This window comes from Pseudopodoces humilis, chromosome 2, assembly GCF_049639895.1.
Source record: "Pseudopodoces humilis isolate 2021_Gansu_Grassland_sample_001 chromosome 2, ASM4963989v1, whole genome shotgun sequence".
In the NCBI taxonomy this organism is placed as follows: domain Eukaryota; kingdom Metazoa; phylum Chordata; class Aves; order Passeriformes; family Paridae; genus Pseudopodoces; species Pseudopodoces humilis.
In genome coordinates this window covers 58,570,289-58,597,161 of record NC_142201.1, presented here as the reverse complement: position 1 = coordinate 58,597,161, position 26,873 = coordinate 58,570,289, and the positions used below count along the sequence as shown (strand labels likewise).

The 26,873-nt window shown below is 37.9% G+C and overlaps 1 protein-coding gene across 1 annotated transcript; it reads left to right on the top strand.

The window, feature by feature from the left end:
- Nucleotides 1-862: 862 nt before the first annotated feature.
- SUGT1 (SGT1 assembly cochaperone of MIS12 kinetochore complex) lies at nucleotides 863-26,470 on the top strand. The gene is made up of 13 exons (XM_088051289.1): nucleotides 863-920; nucleotides 967-1,355; nucleotides 4,748-4,838; nucleotides 5,524-5,593; nucleotides 5,909-5,979; nucleotides 9,568-9,621; nucleotides 11,377-11,393; nucleotides 12,451-12,485; nucleotides 12,907-13,003; nucleotides 14,016-14,123; nucleotides 23,742-23,832; nucleotides 25,148-25,329; nucleotides 25,938-26,470. The coding sequence occupies exons 1-13, from the start codon at nucleotides 863-865 to the stop codon at nucleotides 26,037-26,039; spliced, it is 1,365 nt and encodes a 454-aa protein (XP_087907415.1). The 3' UTR covers nucleotides 26,040-26,470.
- Nucleotides 26,471-26,873: the final 403 nt, after the last annotated feature.

The window sequence follows — 26,873 nt, the reverse complement described above, 5'->3', positions numbered from 1 at the left end:
GCAAAGGAAGGGAGAAGCTGGAGTAAATCATAAAATGAGAGCTCACATTGGGAGTTTGAGCAACCCCTCCCCTGTCATAGCTGCCTTTGTGCCTGTGGCAGCAGCCAAACAAAACACGACAGCTAAAATCCTAGTCACTTCTGAGTCAGAAAATAAAAATTGAGGCCTCAGTTCTTTTCCACACATGTGTGAATCCATGGAGGAGAAGAAGGCCTTTTTTTTTATTATTTCTGAGACATTTGACGAAAGGAAATGCCATCCTCCTCCTGGAGGATTGCAAATCACCACCCTGTTGTCCTGAACATAGGCTGGGTATCTGGTGCACAGCATCAGCTCACACACTGAGAGGTATTTCTGTTTTGTATTCTGACTTGCACAAAGTAGGGAGCTAGGTGGTAACCCACAAAAGACTGTTTTTTTCTCTAATTACTATAACTTCACACCAGGTATAAATTTTAACAAAGACATAAGTCTTCACTGGCTACAAATTATAGAACTTTTTCATTAATTAGAAATTAATAAGTGTTTTAGGAAATACTGGACTTGGCCTGGTTCACATGACGGTGTTCAGTCAGGGGCTGGGCTCGATGATCTCAGAGGTCCTTTCCAGCCAAACTGATTCTGTGATCTCTTGCTTCTCACGCCTGCGGGCGCAGTTCTTCCCTCCCTCCGAGCCTGGTGTCCGCCTCGAGGAGGTGCTCAGGGGCTCAGTGGTCCCGATGTCCCACTGCCGCAATGACCTTTCCCCCAGTTACTGCCCAGTCCTGCTGACTCCACTGCTGGCGGCTCCCGCCCAGGCAGACAATTCCTCTGCTGACTGTTCTCCCTTTTCCTTTAAAACGAAAGATCAGTCATGCGTACCATGCTCACAGCGCAACTGCGCAGCTACTCAGTCATCACTGGGCCAGCTACAGCTACCGGTTAACGACTGAAGAAAACGCAGAATTCCATACAAATCCCCAGCAGCTCAGAGCCTTAGAGGCCGAGCTTCCCCGCGGCAGGGAGGCAGGGGGCGGGCACTTCGGGGCAGGAAGGGGCGGGCAGGGCCGCTCCGGGGCCGGGGCCGGGCAGGGCCTGCGCGGCCGCTCCCCCGCGCCTCCCGGCAGCCCTCGCGCGGCGCGGCCTTGCGGGGTGCGTGCGGCGCGGGCGCCTCGGCGGCTCCAGAAGTTTCCCGGGGGCGACGGGCGACATGGAGGAGGCGGCGGGAGCGGCATCGGGAGCGGCCCCACCGCGGTGAGCGTCCTGCCCGGCCCTGCTTCTCCCGCGGCCCCGCAGCCCGCCCGCTGACGGCGTTGTGTTTCCTCGGCAGGTCCTCGGACGCGAACGTCGACCGGGACCCGGGGGCGGCGGCGCAGGTGAGGGCCGGGCTGGGCCGGGGGCGGGCGGGGGTCCCGAGAGCCTGGCTCGGGTGACGTCGGGCTGCAGGGGAGCCCGGCGCAGACCTGGCACAGCACTCGTGCTGCCTGTGTGGCAAAGAAGGGGTGTGGGGGGGAGCAAAACAAACCAACTTTCTCTGCCTTGTAGGTAGATGGTAGTTCACGCAACTGAAGCAGCTAAGATTTGTAGGTATAAAACCTCCAAGCTTGTTGAAGAGAGGTATTCCGTCTTGGTTTTTATTCTGCCCTGGTCTATTTTTTCCCCTCTCCCTATATTTTGTGGTCACCTCGACTGATCTTCCTTTCATCTCCGCAGAAAATAATTTTTATGTTGTGAGAATGATCACTCACTGAAACATCCTTCCCACGGACGTGGTCGAGTTCCCATCACTAGTGGTTTTCAAGGAACGAATGGGCAGGTTGCTAGATACTCTGATCTAGGCAGGCTTTCCCATGAAAGGTTAGATGAGATGGTCCTTCGAGGTCCCTTCCAACCTGGCCTGTTCTATGACTTTATCAGTAAATTTGTTTTAATGTGTTTTCTAAGGTTATTTTTACTTGAAACAGACGGTTGATGAGAAGACAGAACTGGAGGGTGGATAAGTATTTCTATTTAACTACTTGCAAGGGGAGAGTATGTAAATGGTTAGTGCTGCTTGAAGAGAGTGGGTGGTAGAACCATAAAATTATACTAAATTATTTTTCTGCAAAGAAAATGATGAAGTTAAATTTTTTGGTTATTAGGGGTTTAGACTGTAACTTGCATAAGTTTTTCAAAAGATAAATGACATTTAAAATCCAGTTTGGAATAGCTAAATCTATATGGCATAATAAAACTAATTCAAGATCTAAAAAAAAAAGTAAGTTTCACATTTTGTGTTTAAAAAAACCCACCAGCAAACAAACCAAGAATCCCTTACACCAAAAGGTCTTCAGAAGTGTTAAGAAGTACTGTCAGAATGTGCTTTTCTGTTTTTTTTCCTGGATTAACATAGTTGTTTTGCTTTTCTAGCTTATATTTCAGTTCTTTGTGCATTCAGAGCATGATGTAAAACATTCTATAGACAGTATTTAATACCTGACACAGTAATATTGGTGTCAGTTGTTAAGGCCTTGTTTTCAGTTTCCTGGATTGAGTAGGCAGATTGTGCTTGGTAGTCTCTGAACTAGTAAGACCCACAGCTCAGAGTAGCATTTTGCTGACTTAGGGACTCAGGTCTCCAGGTGCTGCACTGTGCTTGCATGGTGACAATTCTGTAGAAATGATGCTGTGCAATGTTTTCATATCAGATATTTCATATCTGGCTAGACTTCTGTCCAGTTGGCCTGGAATTTCTGCACTGTGTCCTAAGGATTTTTAATTGCTTTAATTCCTGGAGATTGTGCTTTGGCTTTCTGCACCTGCATCTGATGCAATTCAAAGACCATCACTGATCTTTTAATACTGGCTGAATGATAAAGCTGTGAACTCATGAATGACTTCTCATTTTAAGTTGAAAATGTAGGGTACTATGTGGAGACATAAGGCACCTGTAATTCATGCAGACTCTTTATCAAATTTTCCAGTGTATTTAGAAACAGATCTGCAGTTTGGTCACATGGTAGGTGCCTTTAGAGTCAAAATATGCAGAAAGCACATACTTGAGTGTGAGGACAAAGTCTAAGCTTATTCTGAGTAACTGTTGCTGATGTCCATAATCTGGAGTTCCCAGTGCTAGTCCAGCATTACTTGGCCTCTCAAATAGTTCACTGGAGGTACTTGCTTCATGTGTGTGCCTGAGTGAGGTGTGGTGACTTACTGATAAAAAGCACACAAAGAGAAAAGTTTCATACTGTTGAAAATGCTTGGCTTTGGTTTGCTTTGCTTTCCTGTGGTGAGGGTTAGTTTTGTAGGAGGATCCATTCATATGTTGCTGGCTCTAACTGGTGCCTCTGTCATCAACATAAATCACAGGAAATAATGTCTGGGGGGGAGAGGTGATCCGTCAAAGCAGTGCCTCTGAACCTGGATGTGCCTGTGATGTTCAGTGTCAGAGTCAGACCTTGCTTGATTTTGAATGTCAGAAGTACTTCACCTCTTAGCATAGTACAAACCAATTTTAATATGCGCGTTGCCTCACATCCCTGCCATGTAGAATACCTGTAGCCATGAGTAGTTCCATGATGACAGCTGCTTTTGAATGACTTTAAATCTCAAGAAGGCATTGGTACAATCAGATCAAGTTACTACTGTCTACTTTCTTCTACTGCCCCTTTCTTCAGAGACCCCCAAGGATTTAGATTTATGTACTGTACCTCTATAGAGGTGTGTGTGTAAATTGCATTGTAAGAACTCGTGCCACTGCTAGAAGAAGCTGTTCTGGCCCCGTAAGTCCCACATGGCATAAATACTTTATGTGACATCTGTTAGAAAAATACACTGGTCTGAATTAGAACTAAGGCAAGTCTGCCTTTCCTTCTTTATTCTCTGGCTTGGTGGGACAGAGTTTTGGCAACTGTGCTGTACAAATATTTCTGCAGATTTAAAGCTTGTGTCTTAGCTACATTCATGCTTGCTAGATTCCAGGTGGAAGTCTGAGTAGAAGTGAGCTTAGTAAACAGAGTTACTATACTGTAGTAGCGTACTGTAGTTGCTGTTGGAAGACTGACTGGCTTCTAGGAGAGGGAAGAACTTCTCTTGCCAATAAGGAGAGAATTGGAGATGCTCTTTTTCCACGTGTTTGCTTCAAGTTGCTATGATTTTATTCATGAACTTTTCTCAGAGAAAGCAATGTGTTATTATTTCAATCCATATATCCAGTGATTCCCTTAACAAAGGACTACTTTATGCTTATTTCCATTGTGCAATATCTCCTCTGAGCCCTGTGCTCCATAAATCTTTCATTCTCCTGCTTTTGTACTCAGCATAAATTGAAACAATCTTTTATGCACTATAATATGTGTTACATGGTATTTCATAGCATCTTATCTCCACACAAATGTTCTGACATACTGTGCATTGACTTTCAAATTCCTAATACTGCACTCCTCTCTCAGATCCAACAGACCTGTGTACAAGTACGCTGAGAATTTTATGAAGGTTTTTGGAATAGAGAGGATCATCTGTGTTAGACTTCATGTTTAGAGGATTTGAAATCCCACTTCCTTTGCAGTAAGAAACAATCTGTTTGAATTTGGTATAACTGGCAGGTTCCCTGTACTTCAGGCTCTGGTGTTTAGCTTTGTGCATGAGAACTAAGCAACAGGTAACAAGAAATGCCAGTTAGAATTTTGTCTTCTGAAATGTCTCTTAGTTGACAGAGTTTGATACTGTGTTTTTATAAGGATTTCCGAAGTATCATTTCATTTTTTTTTTATATGTGTGTTTACAGGAACTGACAACAGCTTTGGAAAAGAATCCAGATGATGCCGAGTGTTATTGTCAACGAGCTTATGCTCATATTCTTCTACAGAAATATGCTGGTAACATCTTCAGTCTAAGAATTCTTTTACAAGTGTATCATAATATGTGTTTTACAGGAGATGTCTTCATTCTGGAGCCAAATATAGTAACGAGAGAAAGTGTTACCTGTAATTTAGTATGCTGCTTTTGGTGTTAATACATAGTCTTGTCATTTACTTAGATTGTTTTGTTACAGCAAAACTTTCAGTGAAATGGGTTTTCTAGACTCCCAGCTTTCTGTTTTATTTCAGTCTAGTATTATCTTGGAAGCTTTTTATAAGCAGAATTCTTAGGCAGATTTTGAGATTTTTGCGTTGTGTCTTCCATGGTTGTGTTCTTGGTAAAGACTGAATCCTGTCATGGTAGGAATGTGATACGTGAATAATGCCTGGGCAAAAGATAAACTGAATAAGATCTGGTTTGTTTTTTCTTTCAGTTAAAACCAAACAAACAGAATCACATTTCAGATCTAAGTAGAGGAATTCACTGAATGAAAGTTATGCTGCATCTTACATAAGAGCTCTGCAGCTCTATGAGGAATTCATGTGTGGCAGTTGTGGCTAGACTTAATTCAAACAGTGTGATTTGTGTGCAAGCTAAGATAACATCATACATCCTAGAAAAATTTTACTACTTAAAGACTTGACAGTTCACTGCTTTTTATAACATTATTATGTTTCTCAACTTTAAATTGACTTTCAACAGATGCAGTAGCAGATGCAAAAAAATCTCTGGAACTCAACCCAAATAATGCGGTAGCGCTCCTTAGAAAAGGGTATGTATCATTTATGGTACTTCGGGAATATTGTGATAACCTGTAGGTCAGTACTAGAGTTTTGGATTATGGTTCTGTGCAAGCTATTTTTGCAACACTGAGAATGAATAAATTCAAAGCCATGCTGCTTGCAACCCATTTGTAATAAAGCCATTTTGTTTGGGGTGATTATTTAATGCCCTCGCCATTTCAAAAACACACCTTTTGGGTAAATTCTTGCACATAATTTTAACCAGTACAACATGTTATCTATAGAATGTGTAGTACACTGAAAAGTAATCATTGTTTTCTTGTGGTTTTCTTTATTTGTGTCAGGTTAGGTGAATATCATATCAAAAACTATGCATCTGCTTTAGAGTCTTTCAGAGAGGGACAGAGGCTGGACAGTAAGTATTAAAGTTTCTTGTGTGTACAGTACTCCTTATGTTAAAATAATGGGTAATGTGTTAGATTAAAACGAAGACTAAAGATTTTTTTTTCAAGGCTAATGTACTGGGTTCCTAACATCAACTGTCTGACTTCAGGGAACCTTGATGCACTCACTGCATGAAAGTGTTAAACTGTTTAAAAATGTGTATCAAAGTTCTTAGCAGTTGGTAGCTTGTTGGGGTCAGAGGCATAGAAAATAGGCCCTTATCTGTGGTGCCTGGCTTTGACACCCAAGACAGCACTGAGTTTAGTCTAAAACCGTAGAGACAGCTTTTAAAGTTAAGTAAAGAAACTAATAGTGTGAATGTGTAAGTTAGAGTTTTCTTAAGTCACTGGGTGAGAAAGTTAGAGTTTAGGGTTTAACCTATATTAGTGAATAAGAGACAACATGGAGGATTTAGGGCATTGTCCCTTTCTCCTTCTCCTTCCTTGTTCATCATCTTCTTCTAAAGGTTTTTGGGTAATAATGAGTGATTGGATGAAAGAATCTGCAGTGCAGCCCACAGGTGTCAAGTCACTAAGAGAAATCATTCACTTGGCATTTGATTATTGGACAAAAAGACACATCAAAGACCTTGGAAAGATTCTTTGCTCTCCATTTTGCACCTCTCTGTCTTAGTGTATGTATCTCCTTGTACTCTGTATATATGTAATATAGATAAGGAAAGAATAAACAATCAAGTCCGAACACAAGAAAACAGCCTCTCTCTCGTTAATCTCAGTCCTGGGCAAAAAGCCAGCCACCAATGTCGTGCCCTGACAGTAGCTAATTTATTTTTTCTTTAGAAAATGGGGAGTGTTTTCCTGCTTCCTGGAGGTCTTGAAGATATATAGTGGCAATGTTGTAGTGCTAAGTGTCATAGAAATTTTTTTTAATAGAGCAGGCTTTTTACATATAGCTGGAATTTATTCTTAAACAGTTTGATAGATCAGTCTTTAGAAAGAATGTGCAACTTGGTGGGTATTCAGACTGACAAAGTAGTTTTTTATCTTACATTACATACCACTTAATTACAGAAGCATATTTATTTATGTTTGTTTCTTCTACTTGAGGTGTTGGCTTTCCAGCTGGACTTGGGCACTTTTTAGTTTGGGAACACTTAGAACTTTTTTAAAACCTGACTTTATTCAGTAAGCAGGAAACGAGTAGTTTAAAACAAAGCTTTGGTAGAACACATGGGGAAGCACAAAACAAAGCAATTGCAAGATGGTTGTGATGCCTTTCTCTTCTCTCCTATCCCCTGTTAAAAATAAAACCTTATCCTCTCTTCCAAGCAACAAGAAAAGATGTAAAAACAGGTATTCTTGAAAGGTTATGTAGAGCAAAGTGCACTAATCTGATAAGAATTGTCCAGATCTTTTCAGTGTGTTGTCTTATCTATAATAGTAGTGGCTGGGACATGTAAGCTTAGCAAAAATGTAATTGTTTTGCATCTCCCAAATGAATGATCTAATCCTCTGATTTCAAAGTGGAGTTTCATGGACGTGTAAGCTAGTTTGTGCTTGATGCCAAATGATCATGCTCCTTATTACTCTTATGCTTGTTTAGCCTCTTCTTTCAGTGCATTAAGTCTGCAGAAAGCTACAATTTTTAGTCTTTCCTCCTGGATGAATGTGTTGAAATGGCCCAACAAAGGGTCTGAGTGCTGAAGTCATCAAAAGTGAAGTGGCAGAGCAGTGTTGGGCTAGCAGTAGAAGGGGAGTGTGGTAAAATTGCAGCAACCCACAGTTGACAGTTTAGACTGCCCTGGAACAGGAGTTGAAAATAAGAGATTTCATTCAGCTCTTTCTGTATTGGTAGTTTAGATGACTTGTTGGTCTCCACGAATTTTACAGTAGAGAAACAGATTAGTCTTTGCAGTCTAGTCAAGTTCTCTATTTAGTAACTTTCTGTGAAAGGAAGAGAGATTCCTTCCACTGACCTACACGTTGCTTTCCTTACTTGGCAGGTAACTTTTTGTACATCTCCAAGCTCATCACTGCTGAATTTAATTGAATGACTAATCTTTATTTTTTGTACTCTTGCCCCACCCCAGGCAACCAGTATCAGTTTGAGGTTTTCCATGCACATGGATAACCTCACATTCTGTTTATGTTTTAGAGTACAGCACAGAGCTGCAGATACCTTTTTAGCTAAGTCTGTTTTCCTGTGTTGAATTGCTTCATTTCTACCTGTTCGAATTTAATTTGCTGTTGTTTTGCTGCTTACTCAGTTGAAGAGCTTCTGAGGCTTCGTAGCACTTCCTGATTACTCTCTTATCTGGAGATACTTTCTGCTGTGCTTCCTCTATCTCATTACAAAATTCTGTGGCCTGCTGTGAGATGAGGAGTCTCCTGAAGGTCTTTTTAAAATTACAGGCTTAGTTGAATCTCTTTCATATATTACCTAATTTGCTGGCAAGTTTGTATCAGTAACTGAATTTACCTTTGTGGAATGTTTCGTGGATCCCAGGTGAAAACAATTGTGAGCATAGGCATTTTGGAAACACAATTAACTTCCAGTTAAATGCAGCTAGTGCAAAGTAAACAAAGCACAGAGGGAAAATTTGTGACATACGCTAAGCAGGTAATGAAGAGAGACTTCAGCTGTTGCTGCCTTGGGAAGAATTGCTGTGGTGGGGAATTCTTTGCTGGCAAAGCTTATTTCTTTGCCACACAGGTGGGCAGAAGTACATGTGTACAGGTTTCTGTTCTTTGCTAATGTAAGGGCTGTTTTAAATTTCTGTCTGGAGTGCTGAAAAGGATAAGCTTCCTACTTGTGCTCATCACTGGTAGTTCTGACAGGCCCTGGGTACTACAGCAACCTTTCTATTACCCACCTACAAGGATATTGAAGTAGGACTTGGTGAGCTGTGGAATGTACAATGTTTCTTTATTTTATGAAATAACATTAGAAAGCAATACTCCTTCCTTCAACTGTGTGATGCATGCAGATTTTTTCAGTTCCTCTTGCCATATTGTTGAATATTGTTGAGTATTGTTGAGTATTATTGAATATTGTTGAAATAAGATGATTACACTACCATCTTTTTACCTATTTTCTAGTGCATTAATTTCTATCTGGGAGGCTTGCATCCAGGAGAGAATACTTGATGTTTGTCCAAAGTTGCACAACTCTGGGTTGTCCACACACCAGACCATCTCTCCTGACATTTCTCTGGAGAGGAAGTGTGTGACTGTTTGAAAAAGTAATTTAAAGAAGAATGGAAACATGTGAAACTGTACATTTTGCTTTCTAAACAGCTACATAGGGATTGAGCAGACTGGAAAGCAATAGCATATTTGTGTCAGACAAAATCTAGTCTCCTACAAATTAATTAGAATTTAATTAAATATAGCACATAGTGAAGTTGTACAAAAATACTGAAAGCCTGAGTGGAATGACAGAGCTTACAGGAAGGTAATAGGAAATAACAACTTTTTTAGTAAATTGATACAAGTTTGGGATGGATTTGTTCCAGTTGTAAAACTGAGAGGACTTTTTCTTCATGCAATACATGTAAAACTTGAAGAGTTTTCATATTATTGTATTTGATCTCTTCTAGATGTAGATGATACCTTTACTATTTGGATTAAAAGATGTGAAGAAACACTAAATGGTAAGGAAAAACATATTTACTTAGTGAGGGATTTGATATGCCCTGTGCTTGGAAGTTGTGTTATGTTTTTCAAAGATTCACAGCTTTCCTCTTATTTAGAATAAATAATAAAAAATAAAAAATAATTTGTTTTTTCTTTTTTAGAAGTCATGTTTTTCTGTCTCTTGTTTCTCTTAGAGTAGACACTCTTAGCATTTGTATGCTTCATTCAGATTTATAGGAACATTTTTATTGGGTTTTTAATGTAATAATTAGCTGTGCCAGGAGAGTACCTATTTAAAGATCAGACAGTCATAATTAATTTTAACTTATTTTCAAACACAACTGTGAACCAATTTTAGCTGTAGAATTGTGTCAGCTTGCTATCTAAAGCCTACATCAAAATAAGTTTTCAAGCTTTGCAGAAGATAAAGTTGGAAAGAGGTAGAAATTTGGAGATTTTGCTCCTTCATTCTATGTGGAAAGTTCCACGGGTGCTAATGGCTGTTCTGGTGACTTACCCATGGTAGTCACTGAGTGTGAGCTTAGTTTCCTTTCATGTCTTCCTACAGCCAGCCAGCCCTGACAATTAACTTATCTACAGAGCTTAAGCTGCCTAGGGATTTTGATGAAAGAGAGCAGAATAACTCCTTTCCTCTGCCTGTTGTGACTTTCCCTCCTTTCTGTGCTGCACACTGGAGAATGGGACAGTAGAACAAGTTTGTGTTAATGTGTTGGCTAAAAACCAAATAGAGGAGAAGCCTTTTGTGTTGCATAGGGATGAGCAGATTCCTGCTTTGTGAGACATGTCTTGCTAGGTTTAATTTTATTTGAAGGAATTATTTAAGTGATTCGCATGCGTGGTCTTTTTTGCAAAGAATTACATTGAGTGACAATTTCTTCTGAAAGAGTTTATAATACACCTTTTTCTTTAATGTCATATTTATATTTGTATTTTGCAGTGTTTTGTCTGGTCCAGCTAGGTTTTCCTGTTTTATCCTGAATATTCACTGTCTTGTCGTTCTTGAACCATTTTCTTAATCCTCTGATACACCAGCAAAACAAAACAACCAAACTGGCCAACAGAGCAATAACTCTGATTTCTTCATTGCAGCTTAGTATTTTTTTCTCTTTTTGTCAGTGTGTATTATAAAGAAGCAAAGAGAAAGATATTTTTTTTCTTTTCAAACCTATTTAATCTGAAATATTTTAGAAAAAAAATACTTCTAAGAGGGGATACTAAGCTATAGTTTAGATACAAGTACTACAGTATATTTAGGGTCATGTGAGTGGATTTCTCTGCCAAATTTCCATCTCATTCCCCAGTGGGGCTTCTCTGGCATGAGATAAAAATGTGGTGAGAGCTTTGTGCTATTCCTGGGGATGGATGGATGATAAACTTAGTGCAGACTCCCAGAAACTGATTTTTTTTAAAAAATTTTGTTTTCTGTGATTTTTTTTTCATTAAAAAAGGCCTGTATCAGTTTCAGGCAAGCAAGGGAATGTAATGGAAAGATTGTTGATTTAATTAACCAGAATATGATTTATATTAGAGTTGGTTTGCGCAAGTTGCTGATTGAAGTCTGATTAAAAAGTAGAGTGTCGTGAAAGCAAAACACTAGAGGTAGAACTGACGTGTTTTTACCTCCTCTGCTGTTGAGACTGGAGTGAATGAAGGATGTCTTGAATGACTGAATCAAGCTAGGGTAAGATTGTGCCTTGTAAGTTCAATATGTCTTTTTCTGAAAATGCAATTTTATTCTTTTTTTTTTTCAGCATCACAGACTGATTTGGTAAGATGTTTTCATTAATATGTTCACTGTTTTGACTTTTTTGTTATGCTATAATATATTTTCTCCTTCAGTGACTTCACTTCCAAACTTTAAAAAGCATCTTTCTTATTGCATGCAATTCTGAAGCATTTCATTTTTCTTCTAATCATAAGTGCTTTTGAGACCAAGGCTGCAAAATGTGAACCCTGAAAGCTCTTAGGAATGCTTAACAAATCTGGCAATTACTTGCATTCATTTGAGGCAAATTTTAACTTTCTGGCTCGCAGCCTAATTTACAAATTAACCAGTTGTGGTTAATTGTGTTGTCAGTACTAATTGGATTGGGACTGTTAGAAAGTAACTTTTCTTTTCCAGAAGCTTGGAAGTGGTTTGTGCAGACCTTTTTTCTATTATAACCTGCTCAACTTTGTTTCCTTTTTTTTTTTATTGGAAGTCTTCATAAGAAATGTTGAAATTTACCTCTCCTTCTGGTTTTTTTTGTTGTTGTTTTTTGGGTTTTTTTTCTTGGGACAAAAAAAAGGAGGGCTTTGCATTGGATTTTCTGCTCACTCTTTAATAGTTTAATAATTTCAATTTTAAAAATAAGGTAGAGGAGAAAAATGTACAGGAAGCATGGTGATAGTATGTAAAGACAAATCTTAGATTTAGAAGGATTTTATATTTAAAAGTTAAACCTTGAGTTCTCAGACCTATTTCAGGTTTCCTTCATGATTTATAGATTAATAGCGTAGTCACATATACATAAATATACATCTTATCCAGGAAGAAATGAGTTTAAGTTGAACTTAATTGTTATTTATAAAATGTATTCAAGTTGCAGACTGACATATTTAATGTAAATTTAAATTTTTCAATTTGTGATCTGCCATGAATAACTAAACAGTGAAAAGCTTCACCTGTAAGTTCATGTTCACACATAAATCAAGGCAGGGGAGCAGATGGAATCAAAAAAAGGGGAGCAGTGGGTGAAAATGATTTGTGCCTTGAAAAGTACTTCATGGTATATTTTCACTTACACTTATGTAACTCTCTTTCTGACTGAATGTGCTTCAACTAGAATACACAGCAGCAGCCTCTGCCACCAAAGATCAAGTAAGTTGACTTCAGTTTTACTGTGAAATTTAAAGTAATTGACATTTCTGTTCTTTGGCTTGGGGATTAGAGATGCAGGATAATGACTGTAGGAGGTTTTTTTGAGGTAACTTTAGAAATGTGGCAGTCCAAGTAAAATATTTCTCAGTGCCATCGCTTTTGTTCAGACTAAATGGTATTTTCAGGAGGTTAAACCTAACCAGGGGAGAGGGGAATAGCATCAGCATTGTGACTTCAGTTTTCTCATTCTCATGCTGAGCTTAATTCAAAGCCTGTTACATTGTGCCTGGTATAGGTAATGTTTTTGAGATAGTTTAAAGATTCTGAACTAAAAAGCAAATGGTTTAGGAAAGTGATCTAATTTTATATGCTGTGTGATCTAAAACAAAAAAAAATTGTTCCTTCTTTTTTCTTTTTTAAGATATGACTGGTACCAAACAGAATCTCAAGTAATTGTGACCATAATGATCAAGAATGCACAGAAGGATGATGTCAGTGTGCAGTTTCTGGAGAGAAAGGTGATTTGTATTGGTTATTGATACTCATGATATTGATAAATTTCCCTGAGATGCAGTACTCAAGCCAGTGAGCAAGCATTATATGTTGCAGTAGCATGAAAAGAATGGGATGGGAGCTGTTCTGCCTGAGCTTCTCTTCTGTACAGTTGTGCTGCACATGAGTGTATGCCCAGTCAGGTGATTTGGGATCAGTGGCCACAGCAATGTCCTACTGGACGTGAACACAAGCAGTATGAGGTGTGCATGCTGCAAGGGAACATCTGGGTTTCATCTGCCTGTGTGGAGGGGGGGGGGGAAGAAGTAATCTGGATTTAAACATTAGACTGTACATGCATCTGGAGCAGGACTGGGCAAAACAAGGTATTCTCAAAATAGATATGCATGAGTAATACTTTGCTCTAGGACAGTTACAGAAGTAGACTGAGTATTGGTGGGTAGGTTTTTCTTCCTTTTGGCACCATTAAAATTGTGGCAGCAAAATATATTTTTGAAGGAAGTACAGTAATCTCTTTAATGAAGTACCATGTGTTGTATCAATGAATTTCATGTTTAATTTAGCTGACAATATTGAAGAGTTAGGTTCTTATTCTCAACTAACTTGATACTTCATGAAATAACAGAAGTACTTGGTTATTGTTATCTGCTTTAGGTTGTTAAGATAGTCTGAGCACTTGCTCTTACAAGCAAGTAGCTTGCTTGTATTAGAAGAGAGGCTGCAGATTGTTTTCTTGTTCCATTAATTATATGTTGATATTCCATTTGTTGTATAATTTCTTTCCTAAAGACTTCAGATCAAGCTTACAAGATTTTGAGTACATGTAGCAAGAACTGAAATCTTTTGTTCGTTTTCTAGTTTCTTAGAAACATCTTGTCCAATAATGCAGTAGTGTAATGACATGGCCTGAAATTATATTAATTTAATCACTTAATCTCTGTGTGAAATGACTGTCCTTTACTTGAAAATGGAGCTGCTGTCAAAGATGACCAGAGACGTGTTTTTGACTTTTAACAGATGAATGCATCAGTGAGACTCCCATCTGGTGAAGACTTCAACTTAAAGCTTGATCTTCTTCATTCTATAGTGCCAGAGCAAAGTACATTTAAAGTGCTTTCAACAAAGGTAAGCTTCTTAAAGTGCAGATCGTTTCTTGGACGGTTGCAATCCTGAAAATGTTTCTGTTCTATTGTCTCTCTGCAACAGTCATAGTGTCTTGCTTTTCATATAGAAATGCTTTTTCTTTCTTCAGGGTCTTTCAGCTGGTGAGAGGCTTTCTAAATTTTTGCAAATATGAGAAATAATAATATAATGTAAGAAATAGTAATATGATAGTGCTTACTGAAGTGCAAATGACAGTTATGTTGATGATTCTTTCACTTGTTGCTGAAGGAAGAAGACTGATCCTCACTATTAAAATTCAGGTATTTGGAAAGCATGAACACTCCTTCACGAAACTTTCAGGAGCCAGTCTTGCCTGATGAAGCATTATCTTTGTGTGCCTGAGAAATAAAAGGCAGAGTTGGAAGATTTCAGTGAAATTATTTCTACCCTTTCATGGCTTCTTACTGGTAATGGTTCACCATGCAGTTAACTGCCCATGGCTTTTCAAGAGAGCGTATTCCATACTATTCTGTGCTGTTCCAGGAAATAGTACATGCCTAAGGATGCTTGAAAATGGCATGGTGTGAGAGAATGCTTCCATCTCAGTATTTGTCTTCTTTTATATTATCAGTATTGAAAAATAAGAAACACTGGTCTGGCATAGCATTTCTTGTTGGCATAATGGATAGACAGACATATGCTTTGTCCCCACAGAGCTAAGCCTGAATCCCCAGTGCTGGAATATGATGTTGATTCTTTTCTTGTATTTTAGCAGTGGTTCTACAGAGCTTATGGAAATTCTCTTGTGTACGCATGTTTCATTTTATCTGTTCTGTTCTCAGAAAGGTACCTATAATTCTTGCATCATTTCATGGAAGAGGGACTTCAGGATGGCATGAGGGGATTACCATAGAAAGTTAGTCTTGTTTTTCCACTCCTTGTGCAAAGAAACCTGGGCAGGTTGTGTGATTGAGCACTTTACTTACCCCCCACAGTGTAAGAGCTTACATGGCTCAAAGTACATAGAAAATCTGATAGTCCATTAGTATTTGTATAAATTTGAGTGGAATGAGGATGGACCTTGTCAGGAACAGTAGCTGAGGTCCTGTCTTCTTTATGTGCTTACCTAGCTTGTCTTGAAGTTTTCCGTTACTTTATTAGGAAGCAGCTACATGAACTGAGCACTGTGAAGTTCATTTGACTTTGTCTTTTCCACACTGCCATCTCCAGCCTAGGCTTATATCTGAAATAATCTTCAGTAGTCTACCACCTGGTTTACTCTGAGGTTCCAAAACTGGGGTGAAAGCTTGAGTTATGTTCAGACAGTGTCTGAACTGTAAATATTTTGTATTTATTTTCAAATGTTGTTGTTTGCAAATACTTGTGAAAGACTATTTTTGAGACAAAATGGGTAAGAGGTAATACAGAAGGTGTTCTAACTGCAGAAGTCAGAGCTTCAGCATTTCCTTACTTTTGCAGAAAGGAGTAGTGTAAAGTTGTCTGTAAGGTCATAGTGAAGGAATACAATTTAAACCATTGACCACCAGATGGAGTCTGGAAGAAAAAAGTTAAAAGCAGCTCTGTGTTAAGTATGTTAGACTTCTTTACAGGTTTCTCTTTTCCTTAGAAAAATATGAAGCACTTTAAGGGAATGATGCAGCCTTAGTGTTTGATTACCAGAAATGCAGTTTTCTTTTCTTACTTTTGTGTATATACTTGGCTTTTATGGAATGGCATGGAAAATAGCAGATAGTACTTTGAGTAAATTAATCTTACTGATTAAAGCCTCTCAAACCATTCACATATTATTTTATACTATTTACATGAAGTCCTTTTGTAAGGACTTGGAAAGAAAGACATAATCTCATTATGCTCCCAATTACATGAACTTGTTACTATGCACTCCTAAAGAAGTTGAGTTTTCATGGGATAGAAACAGATCTATTCCTGCAGATTAGTAATTTCAGGTGAGAGTAACTTGATTTGTTCATACTGCTTTATTTTGTGCTGCTGCTTTGAATGTGTGAGCCACGTTGCCACTAGTATCGTGTAGTCATCACTGGGCAACAAAGACTGGCATTTCTTTTTCATTTATATGAGAAAATATATGAGGAAGCAGTGGAACGTATGAGCAGGCTGTGTAGTGGATAGTTTGGGTCCATGAACTTTGTACAACTAAAAAGTTTAATGAATAGAGAATGAAACAGCAGAACTGGCAGAGAGGAGAACAATCCTGCATATTTTGGAACTAAGAGGAGCTGTAGAGGGTTTTCTCAATACTGCTTGAAATTAATTCAGCATCACTTGACAGATTCAAAGGCATGAAGGTAAAGATGCAAATTCATGAAGAGAAAACAGTATTTACAAAACTACAAATTCTAAAGTGACTGCAAAGAGCAGACAGAACTCACAAACTCCTGAATTGGTTTTTTCAGCAAGCATTGACAGAGGTGAAAAATACAATTGCTAACATAAGGATTGTTTCTTTCCCAGCAAGGAAGTTAAACTTACATTTTTTTATCAATCCATGCTGTGTCAAGCTCTGAGATATAAAGTCTGTTTGGAAAAAAACAGGACTAACAGGTGTTGCAGAGGTAGCATAGATAGATGTTTTGAGCTGTTTCAATAGTTTCTGTTTGAGCAGAAATAAATTAGTGTTTGTCATCTGCAGACTTCAAGCTGTGAATTTGAAGATGTAAAATATTTGATGCCAACTCAGGAACAGCATAATTGTGGATGAAGTCCAGTTTTGAGATAAACTTAAATTTGTCTTCATGCATGCTCTAGTATTTTATATTCTCCAATTGTCATCAGTTTTACAGATGATACAGGCTGCCTTTAATAGTGACTGTATCTATTACTGCCATAGTTGGAGCCTTTTTTTTTTTTTTAACGAGAAAATTTACTTGCTTTTCAGTAGATAACACTTCTGGCAAATTCAGCTTTGAGTTGATAATGGTTCCTGCGCACATTTAGTGACAAGTTACTTGGAGTTGCCTCTTGTTGTTCAGCATTTAATTCTGATGATCTAAGGACTCAGATTAATGTTTGTGTTAGAAAGTGCTGAATACCACTGAACTGAGCCCTTTTCTTGCAGGTAGTGCTGTATCTGCATAGCATTTTGTACATGAACAGCACAGCTGATAGATCATAACTAGCTCAGTTGATGTTATTGATTGTACTCCTCATCTGTCAGAGGTGTTTGACTGTAGCAATCTGATCAAGCAAAAAGTAACAGCTGCTTCTAAAAGCAGTGTAGAAATTTGTAATTTGATGAAATTACTGTGTTGCTGAAAACTGTGTTGCATTCAGCATTTCACAGGAGGAATGCACCTTCAGTAGTGCTACTTGGTCTTTTACTTCTTTCCAGAAGAGGGAGCCAAAATGTAAAGGCTGGATTAGGTTTGCTCTTTGCAAGTTGTCTGGGTGCAGTTATCCAGTGGCTCAGTGTGTTTACTGTCATCATGCACCCTTCATAGAAAGAAAAAGGCATAAAAAATTTGAATAAGTGACTGAAGATGTTTAGGAAAAATCTAGCAATGTGTATCTGTCCAGAAAATATATCAGCAAATTAGAAATGTACAAATAGTGTAAGGATTTCTACTGTTACTAAACATGCACGGTCAGTCTCACTTTCTTTTCCCTCTTCTGCTCAGTCTCTCAGTCAGTGTATTTGGGATTCCAGGGAATATTCTATGTTCTCCCAAAACCTTGTGTAACATGAACAGTTTCTGTAGGTCTTCTAGTGAGTTCTAGGTGGTGCTTGAGGTTATCTTCTCAGACATAGAAGAGGAGAGTGAAGATGACTATGTGCTTTTAGCATTTGTGCTTATGACCTTGAAGGAAACTTGAGATCATGCTTTCTGGTTTTCTCTCTAGCTACAGATAGCCTGAGGACAATTACTGTGAGTTTTCATTTTGTAGTTCCTTGGGCTTTTTGCAAGCAATACATTGTAGCAGTGTAGATCCATTTGAAAAAGCGGTAAAAAGTGGTTTCTTTACCCCAGAACTGTCCTTCAATTAGAGATCAAAGTTGTACTGCAAACTGGGGAGGTGTTAGAAAGCTTCAGGCCCTTTTACAGTTGACATTTGTTGCTTAATAGAGATGTCTGAGGTAGAAGCACACTCTCAGCAGCTTCATGCCAAGAATATGGTTGTGTACATCAGTGGAAAGTTGGTTTTTTCCTTGAACCAATATTTTGCTTTGCAAATGCTGAAATACCCTGTGAAGCTAACTGGAACTGATGCCTGTTGCTGAATGTCAGGGAAAAGGTAGAGTGGAACTGTTTCACATGCTCTTGGACTGTCATTATAGTCTGTATTCAGAGGCAAATGTGCACAAATAGATAAACAGAGGAACAGATTTATTTTTAACTGAAGTTGTGTCTTACCATTGCAATCTGATCCTTGAAAGATACTTTCCTGTTTAGGGTACTTGCATTAAATTGCTTGTAGGCACTTGAATGCAGACTTGACTGCTCTCGTGTACTTGTTTTTCCTGTGAAGGTTTCATGCAGATTGAGATCTCCCATGTATATTCTTGAGCATTTTCTATAAATTATAAGCTAATATTTAAGATTAATGGATAATTTTCTGATGTCTTGCATCTTTCAGGCGGGGCTAGTTAGAGCAATTTCTTGGAGAGATCATACAGAAACCTTCATTATGATTGGTGTGATATTTACTTATTTAACAAATTTGATTTTATTATTTTCCTTCTGTATGAATGAAGATGGATATGAGACAGATTTAAACTTGCTAACACTCTGAGAACTATTATTTTATATAAGCATATAAGTCAGTGCCCATGCTTTATATAAGTGCATAAAATAAAATGATGCTTAAGGGGGTTTATCTGTCTAGAGAACTATTGGAATAATGATGTTTTACATAAAGAATAAAGTGACAAATAGCTTTAGAATACAAAAATGATCTGTGTTGCTAGCTTCTCCTCTAAAATTCAGAAATTTTGTGTTGGCTATGTAATATCAGTCAGAGGAGATTTGAACGCTTTTCCCCCAGTTCCCCATGCTATGTAGCTGACAAACAAAATAAATTCCTTCTGTTGCAGTATACTCCTGATAGAATAAATTTCTTAATTATCATTTGTATTTGATAACAATATGGAATTATTTTCATCTTACTATATTTTATTTAAAGTTATGGACCAAAATCTTGGTATTTAGACTACAAGCAGTATATAAAAGGTCTTTGAATAATTAGGACACTAAAACTGTAGGCATATGTGCTCTTAGAAGTACTTACGAATAGGTCTTATATTTTTAGAAGATTGTTCTATTGTTCTGTCTTACAAAATCCATAGAATGATCACAAAAGGACAACTCTAATCTCTTAAAATTTATGACTTAGAGAAGGCAGTCAGTAGTACAGTAAGTAATAGTTGATTAGAAAAACTGAAATCTTGTTTTCATGTGTTTGATACAGCAGAACACCGGAATTGAAAAGGGTATTTTTGATGTGTCTTGAAATTAATGGCTGGACTGTTCCTTATGCATTGCCAGTTCTGGTTTCCTTCATCTATCTGATCAGAGCTTGACAGAAATTTGCCAGTGGTAAATGAACTTTCCGTTACCATGGACTGTAAAATATAAAACACAGTAGAAATTAGGAAAAAAAAACAACAACTTGGAGTTTGTCAGTGTACACCAGAATCTCCTTTTAGGGTGGAAGATAAAAATTCTTCCCCTTTTTTCCCCTGTATCTCAGTTAGACTGACACTGTCTGTCCCAGAATGTAAGTTCAAGTGAAATCAAGTTGATTGGAGGTTTCAACTTCTTAACCTTAAATATGTACCTAGAAAATAAATGTTGGCCAGCTAGTGTTACGTTGATCTTTACTAAAGGGGAGGAATTATTTCTTAAAACTGGATTAAATGCTTTTATGCCAGTCATCTTAAAATAAGGTGGTGTTGTTTCATTTTTATGCAATCAATGAAATGGTTCAGAATAGCTTTTGAGAGTAATTGTGGTGTCTTTTCTGACAGCTAGCACTTAGATTAAGCCACAAACAAGCATGTCCAAATCTCTGGTAGGCTTTAAAAAATTGATTACTTTTATGACTAGAAAACTCTGAGTAGAAATTTACCTGTGTCCTTTCCCAGGAGTGGGTGGAGTTTTGACCCTCTTCTCAGAGGGGTAGGTTTCTCTCAAGATGGTATTTCAAACAAGTGGTGCACGAATTACTCTCAAACTTCCATGTGTCTTTTCCTTTTTGCTTTGCTCTCTTTGAACCCAGAATACAAAAGACTTCACAGAGAAAGTGTATTATATCTGCATTGGGATTTTTTATAAATTTGGAGTACTGTGTTCCCATTGTAGGCTCACCATTGCAAGAAAGGCACTGATGTAGTGAAGCAAGTCCTAGCACAGGGTTGCCAAGATGGTCAGGTGGCTGCACGGCTTGAGCTACAAGGAGAAGCTGAGGAATTAGGATTGTCCTTAAGTGGCATGCAGAGCATTTAATTTGCAGTTAAATTTTCCTGTCTTACATACTAAAGTTGGCACAAGGCACACAGGCATGCGTTTTATGAAATATAAATGTTGAATCAAAGTAGTTGGTGAAGTGTTGATGTATTTCTCTTGCCCAAATGATTTTTTTTCAAAGGAGAGGGAAAAGCTAATAGTACTTTTTTGCTAGATATGACACAAATGTCTATGCTGATGTGTTACTTTTCTGTGTGATAGCTATCAGTATCTGTACTTAAAACCTTCATTAAAATGCATTTATTTCCATTTGTGCACATAATTGGGAGTCAGAAAGTTGTTGCTTTTTAGATCAAATAGAGCTCTCAAGTTGAAGAAATATGCACCTTCACAAGCAGAACTTTATAGCTTTATATTTTTGGAAAATATGGTTGTGTAATGGTATGAAGTTAATGATTCCCCTAGCTTTGCTCCTGCCTGCCACTTCGCCTAATGAGTAACTTCAATTGAAGTGGATGTAGTAGGGAGAGTAGAAGTTTAATCGTGTCAGAAATACATTCTGTCTCAGTTCTCCAGCTGTGTGCACTTCCAGCTTGGCAGGGTTGAAATGGTTTAGAGTTAAGAAATCTGCATCTTACACTGGGAATTAATTTGTGTTATTGGCTTCTCCTTAGGGATGTTTATCGTGCAGTACTAGTTTAGGGACAGTTTCAGAGAGGAAAATGTAAGAGCTAGCAGATGAGAAAAGAAGAAGGGGGATTACTGGAGCAGCAAAAGAAGTTCTGCATTATTTTCTTCTTTTTATGCATGGGTAGACTGCTGTGATGAATAGCCAAAGGACTGTTAGCCAATAGTCTTTATAAGGACTCGTTGAAGAGGATTGTATTCAGGAAGAAAAAAGTCCATGTTTAGTGTAGTTCACATCAAGCATTATATTGCATTAGAGGTAATTTTTGGTGTGGATGAAATAATCTGTGCTTAAGATACTGGAAGGTATTGGTGGAAAGCCTAAAATGTAAGGGCAAGAGGAGCTAGTGAAAGAAAAAATAAACAGAGAAGTTGAAGAGATATAGAGGAGAGCAGTTTCAGTATCAAGCAATTTTTCCCTTCCCCTAAAACATGTTGGGGGATGCACTAATAAGTAGAGTACAAAATCTTAACATTAGAGCCTCAACTGAAATGCACAACTTAGTTGATAATAGAGTCTCATCAGGTTGAGAGGAGTTTATATAAAAAACAGATGAGAGTGGTTTAAAATTAATACTCATGTTTCGCTTGTAACTAATTAGTTCCTTTGTAAGTAGCTAATTAACTTAAATGTTTGGCTCAGGAGATCCAAATCCACTGGGGGAAAAAAACCGAGTTCTGCCACTTGTGGAACTGCTTGATTGTCTTACATGTAGATATTCAAATATTTTTTGCTTCCTTAAGCTAATAAGCATTACATTTATGAGTATAGGTGCTAAAAATTAATTTTAAGGTTGCAATTTTCAAAGTGCTTTTAAAAGAGTCCAGTGGAGGTGGCTTTACTGACTTATTTTGTTCTACTGAAGAATAATAATTCTGCATAATTTAACAGAAATCTCTGCATCCTTACAGATTGCAATATTAAACTCTGGAATACAGACCTTTTTTAGGGACGATAGGGTGGTCATCCAGACTAATGGCATTTTGATTTTATTTGGTTATTTTTGGTTCTGTGGCATTATTTAAAAATGGATACTCTGATGCCTAATTTGGGACTTGTAAAGTGGCTGAAAATATAGAAAAATCCAACAGATGCAGGGAGTAGGAAATCAGACACACATGGATGTTGGACTTAAAAGTTCTCCCCTGCCTTGAAGAACATTTCACGCCTCCTATCTTAAACTTTTTGTTATTCTCACTACATGTTAGTGGTGGAAAATAAGTATTTAAACTTAGCTTGGGAATTTTTAGCTTCCTGAGGGATAAAAAGTAAAAAGAAATATTCATAATTGAATATTCTGTTTCTTAAAAATCATCCTGATTGCAAACATGGAAGCATTGAAATGTCAATGAGCTATTTTTTTAAATTTTAATTTAATTTTGGTAAGATATCTCAGTCTGTTGCTTATTAGTGATTGATTTGAACAATGGATTAAATCAAGTTCAAATTTCAGATCAACATGATGCTGTGCAGCGAGGTTGCTAGGTTGCTGTTTGAATCTAAGGTTAGCTTTTACAGTGGTGCCTTTGTTCTTGGGTCTGCAGGGATCCCCAGGTTGTAGTGGCTTTAGGTAGACCTAAGAACTTGCTTCTGCTGAGCTGTTCACACATAAGGAAGCACTGAAGTTTAGCAAGCACTGTTTTCAGTTAATTAATAGCATCATATGAACTTTGTGACATCTCCTTAAGTGAATTGGAGTGACATTAGACAGTCCTTGTTTTGCAGACATTGTTTTGCAACTTTGTAACCCTGTAACCAAAGGAGAAGGTTAATTGAGAAAAAAACATTTCAGTATGGTTGTCTAAAGGGATTATGTGAAGTTGTGAATAGGGCATGACATACTTCACTTAATTTTGTTTCTCCTATGATAATTGCAACCACATCCATTTTTAATTGCCAGTTTTGTCAATGAATACTCAACAATTTTCTCCATAGCTGTGTTTGTTCATTGAACCAAATGAATACAGCTTCTGAATTTCTCCAGTGGGAAGATCTGCATAGTCCCAGGGTGTTTCTTGGGTTTGTGTACTACACATCAAACATGTAATTTTTTGGTAAATGAAATGTAAACTTAGATAAAGTTGGATTTCGTAGTCTTTCAAAACTGTTACTTATTAGAGCTGACTGCCAAGAAAGGGATGCTTGAAAGGCAGTACCTCAGAGCCTGGCAGTGTAAAGACATTGGGACTAATCATTACTTTTGGGATGCCATAATTTACAAAGAGAATCAAGTGAATAGTAAGCAAAAGAAAGTCAAGTGGCCCTAAACAAAAGGGTAGAAGTCTGATACAGAAGCTGCACAGGCACATGGGACCTTGTTTGATGTGTGAATTGAGTAACTTCATCTTGTAAGGTAGGTAAATTGGGCTGTGATACAGGCTTCGTATTAGAGGCTATGTTTCTAAAACCGAATGTATGTTCTTACAGCTACAGGATCCAGCTACTTTGGAGCTGCTTGGCAGAATTGTCTGCATCTGGATTAATTTATTCTTGTCTTGTGTTTTGTAGGTTGAGATAAAAATGAAGAAGCCAGAGGCTGTAAGATGGGAGAAGCTGGAGGGCCAGGGAGATTCTCCTAAGTTAAAACAATTTACACCAGGTTTGTTCTCTGAACTATGAAGTATTAAATGGTTTATTTGTATTGAGTGAGTTACAGTTATTAATAATAGCTTTGTGTTAAATATTGTTCATATAATCATAGCTTCGTATTTACAGTGAAAAGCCTAATAGTCTTGTTTTGCACTGCCAAGAATTGACAGAAAGTCTGCAAGCCATTAGTGAAACATAGTAATTAAATTTAGTCATAACTTCTGTTAATCTGATGAATTGTTAAGTGTATATGCTTGTCATTAATTCTGCTTATCTCTTTGGGTCCCTGTTTTGCAGTTCTGTATGTTGTTAAGTGTGTTGTGGTTTAGGACTGGTACCTGCCAATTCAGGGCCCCACTGGGGCTCTCCCAAAGGACACTGTCACAGTCTCACTCTCCTTTCCTCTCTCCTTTCCCCTCTCCTTTCTCACTGCAGTGGGATGGAGTTGGGAACTGGAGGCACAATAGGTGAAGGGTTGAGATAAAAAGTTTACTGGAAACAGCAATTAAATTAGAAAACAAACAGTAACAGCAACAATATTAATAACAAAAGGCTACAAAAGAGAGAGTGATTTACATGCAGAATGCTCCCGGGGATGCTCGGTGAGAATGACCTGATGATGTATGGCTTCCCCCTCCCCACAAGTTTTTCTTGACTGGAAGCCCTGCCCTTCTTCTGGGATGCCAGAGTCCCTTACTGCCGTCGCAGCAATGATCTTGCCACGGTGTAGAGTTATCTCCCTGGCCATGCCCACGGAGCTGCAGGCTCCACCCCTCACCACTTCTGCAAAAAATCAACTCTGTCTTGGCCAGACCCAGGACAGCAGTTGTTATGCTGTTACCTGTTGCTTAACTAATTATTGTTTCCTTAAGTATTGGATTTCTCTTGGAAACTAATACATTGGAGTTTTTCAATACAGATAAATATTCTGTCTTTGACAGAATCTGAATTTCCAGATTTGATTTCAGATTTTTTTTTAAATTTAGCTCAACTTATTCTGTGGCTCTAGGCTGCTGTTTCGGTTTTTTCTTCTGTCAGCCAATATCTCTTGCCTCATTTTGATTTAAATTCTGTGTTGCGGTTCACCAGCTTTTTTTGTGTGTGTTGGATAACAAAATTATATAACTCTCTTTACCTAAAAGTAAACTTTTGCATTTCTTAGTTTCCTTTATTTTTGTAACTGCAATGCTTATATCAGTTCAGAAGAGTCCATTTGCATTTTCATGTTCCATTACCTTCTGTGATTCATCAGGTGCATGTCTGTATTCTCTGCCGCTCTCAAAGTCGTGAGAAAATGCTTAGTTAACTAACACTTCTGTTTTCAGATACCCAGCACTTATACCCATCATCGTCTCACTATACAAGGAATTGGGACAAACTGGTAGTTGAAATCAAAGAAGAGGAGAAAAATGAGAAGTTAGAAGGAGATGCTGCTTTAAATAAACTCTTCCAGCAAATCTATTCAGATGGTACAGATGAAGTAAAACGTGCCATGAACAAATCGTTCGTAAGTCTTCATTCGTTTCTCTGAAGAAATGTGTGACTTTTGCACACTGATATGATTTACTAAACTTTGCATATGTTGGGAAAAGGGTCCATTACCAAAATTCTGGGCCTATAAATGAATAAATTTTGGCCATGGTTCTTTTGGTGATACTGGTACAGCTACTCTCACTGAAAGCTATAGGGCTGTACACTAATGAATGTGACTCTTTAAGTCCAAGGTTGTGCTTTGTCACTGGTCTCTTCATTCCAATCAGTATTATCAAAGGAAGTAGAGGTTTGGCTCATGTAGAACTTGAAGACTTGCCAGGGGGTGTGAAAGGATCAAATTCCTCTTAATTGTGTGAATCTAGTTTAATTTATAGTCATCACAAGCAAGAATGTGACTGACCCTTTAAAAGCTTCTTGTTAATGAAGCAGCAGCTCACTGTGTCCAGTAATGATAAAAGTACTGTTGGGCTGGAGATTATGGAATTATGGCTCTGTCAAGTTTTATTTCATAGGTATACAATTTCTGTGTAATCACTACTCTTTGAAGTTTGCTGTAGGAAATGTGGCTTTTATATTACTAGAATTCTCAGCAAACTAAACAAGCTCTCTCTCATATTGCAGATGGAGTCTGGTGGCACAGTTCTGAGCACCAACTGGTCTGATGTTGGTAAAAGGAAGGTAGAAGTAAATCCTCCTGATGACATGGAATGGAAAAAGTTTTAATCCTGTTTCTGATCTTTACCATCTATGTGTTGCCATAGTCATGTACTGACCACTATGTATGGACATAGTATTCTTGGATTCAAAGCACTGAATGTTCCCTTGAAAACAGGAATTGTCTGTACATTTTGCGTGCTTTAGAAATTCCTTCATCTGCAGATGTTAAAGGTATACTCAAGAGTGGATCCCTATTTTTATCATCTCTGTCTTAATTTCTGGAAATTGAGTCCATCAGTCCAAATTTTCTACCACCTTTATCAGCTCTGCTCTTTGGGATAGGGTGATCTCTAATGGCTGGTCAGGATTATTGCCTTACACCTGGTATTTCTGTTCAATAACTTATTAGATCTTGGCAATTTTGGGTAAAAATACTTTGCACAACAGTGTTAAAATTGGTTGCTTCTTAACTCTGCTAAATAAAACTGTAAATACAACTTTTTCTATAAGGAAGTTGCTTTATTTCATTTTTAGTATTGTTTTTTGATAGGGGAATCACTTAAAGCATATAGGTAAGGATGTGAATGTACTGCCTCAAATGAAAAGCTGGCATGTATAGGAGCAAAATGTGCAGTCAGTGAAGAGGATGAGATTACTATGCTTGATGCAGACACAACACTCCACTTTGGAGTCCTTCCACCTGTGTGATAAGTTGAACTGTAGTCACAGTCACGGAAGACAGTAAATTTGTCGTGACTGGAAATTTTTATAGAAAAGTAGGTCCTCGGTCTACCTTCTAAATTCAAAATAAATTTACCTGGAATCAAAGCCAGAAAGCAGTTGCTTTAAGTTATATGATTTTTGAATACTAGAAACTGTAAAGAACAACTTGTATGTCCT

Excerpts from the sequence above, each read along its gene's own strand:
- SUGT1 (XM_088051289.1), top strand. The coding sequence starts at position 863 with ATGCTCACAGCGCAACTGCGCAGCTACTCAGTCATCACTGGGCCAGCT. Across the intron at positions 4,839-5,523 it reads TCTTCTACAGAAATATGCTG|ATGCAGTAGCAGATGCAAAA; the intron begins GTAACATCTTCA and ends GACTTTCAACAG. Across the intron at positions 14,124-23,741 it reads TTAAAGTGCTTTCAACAAAG|GTTGAGATAAAAATGAAGAA; the intron begins GTAAGCTTCTTA and ends TGTGTTTTGTAG.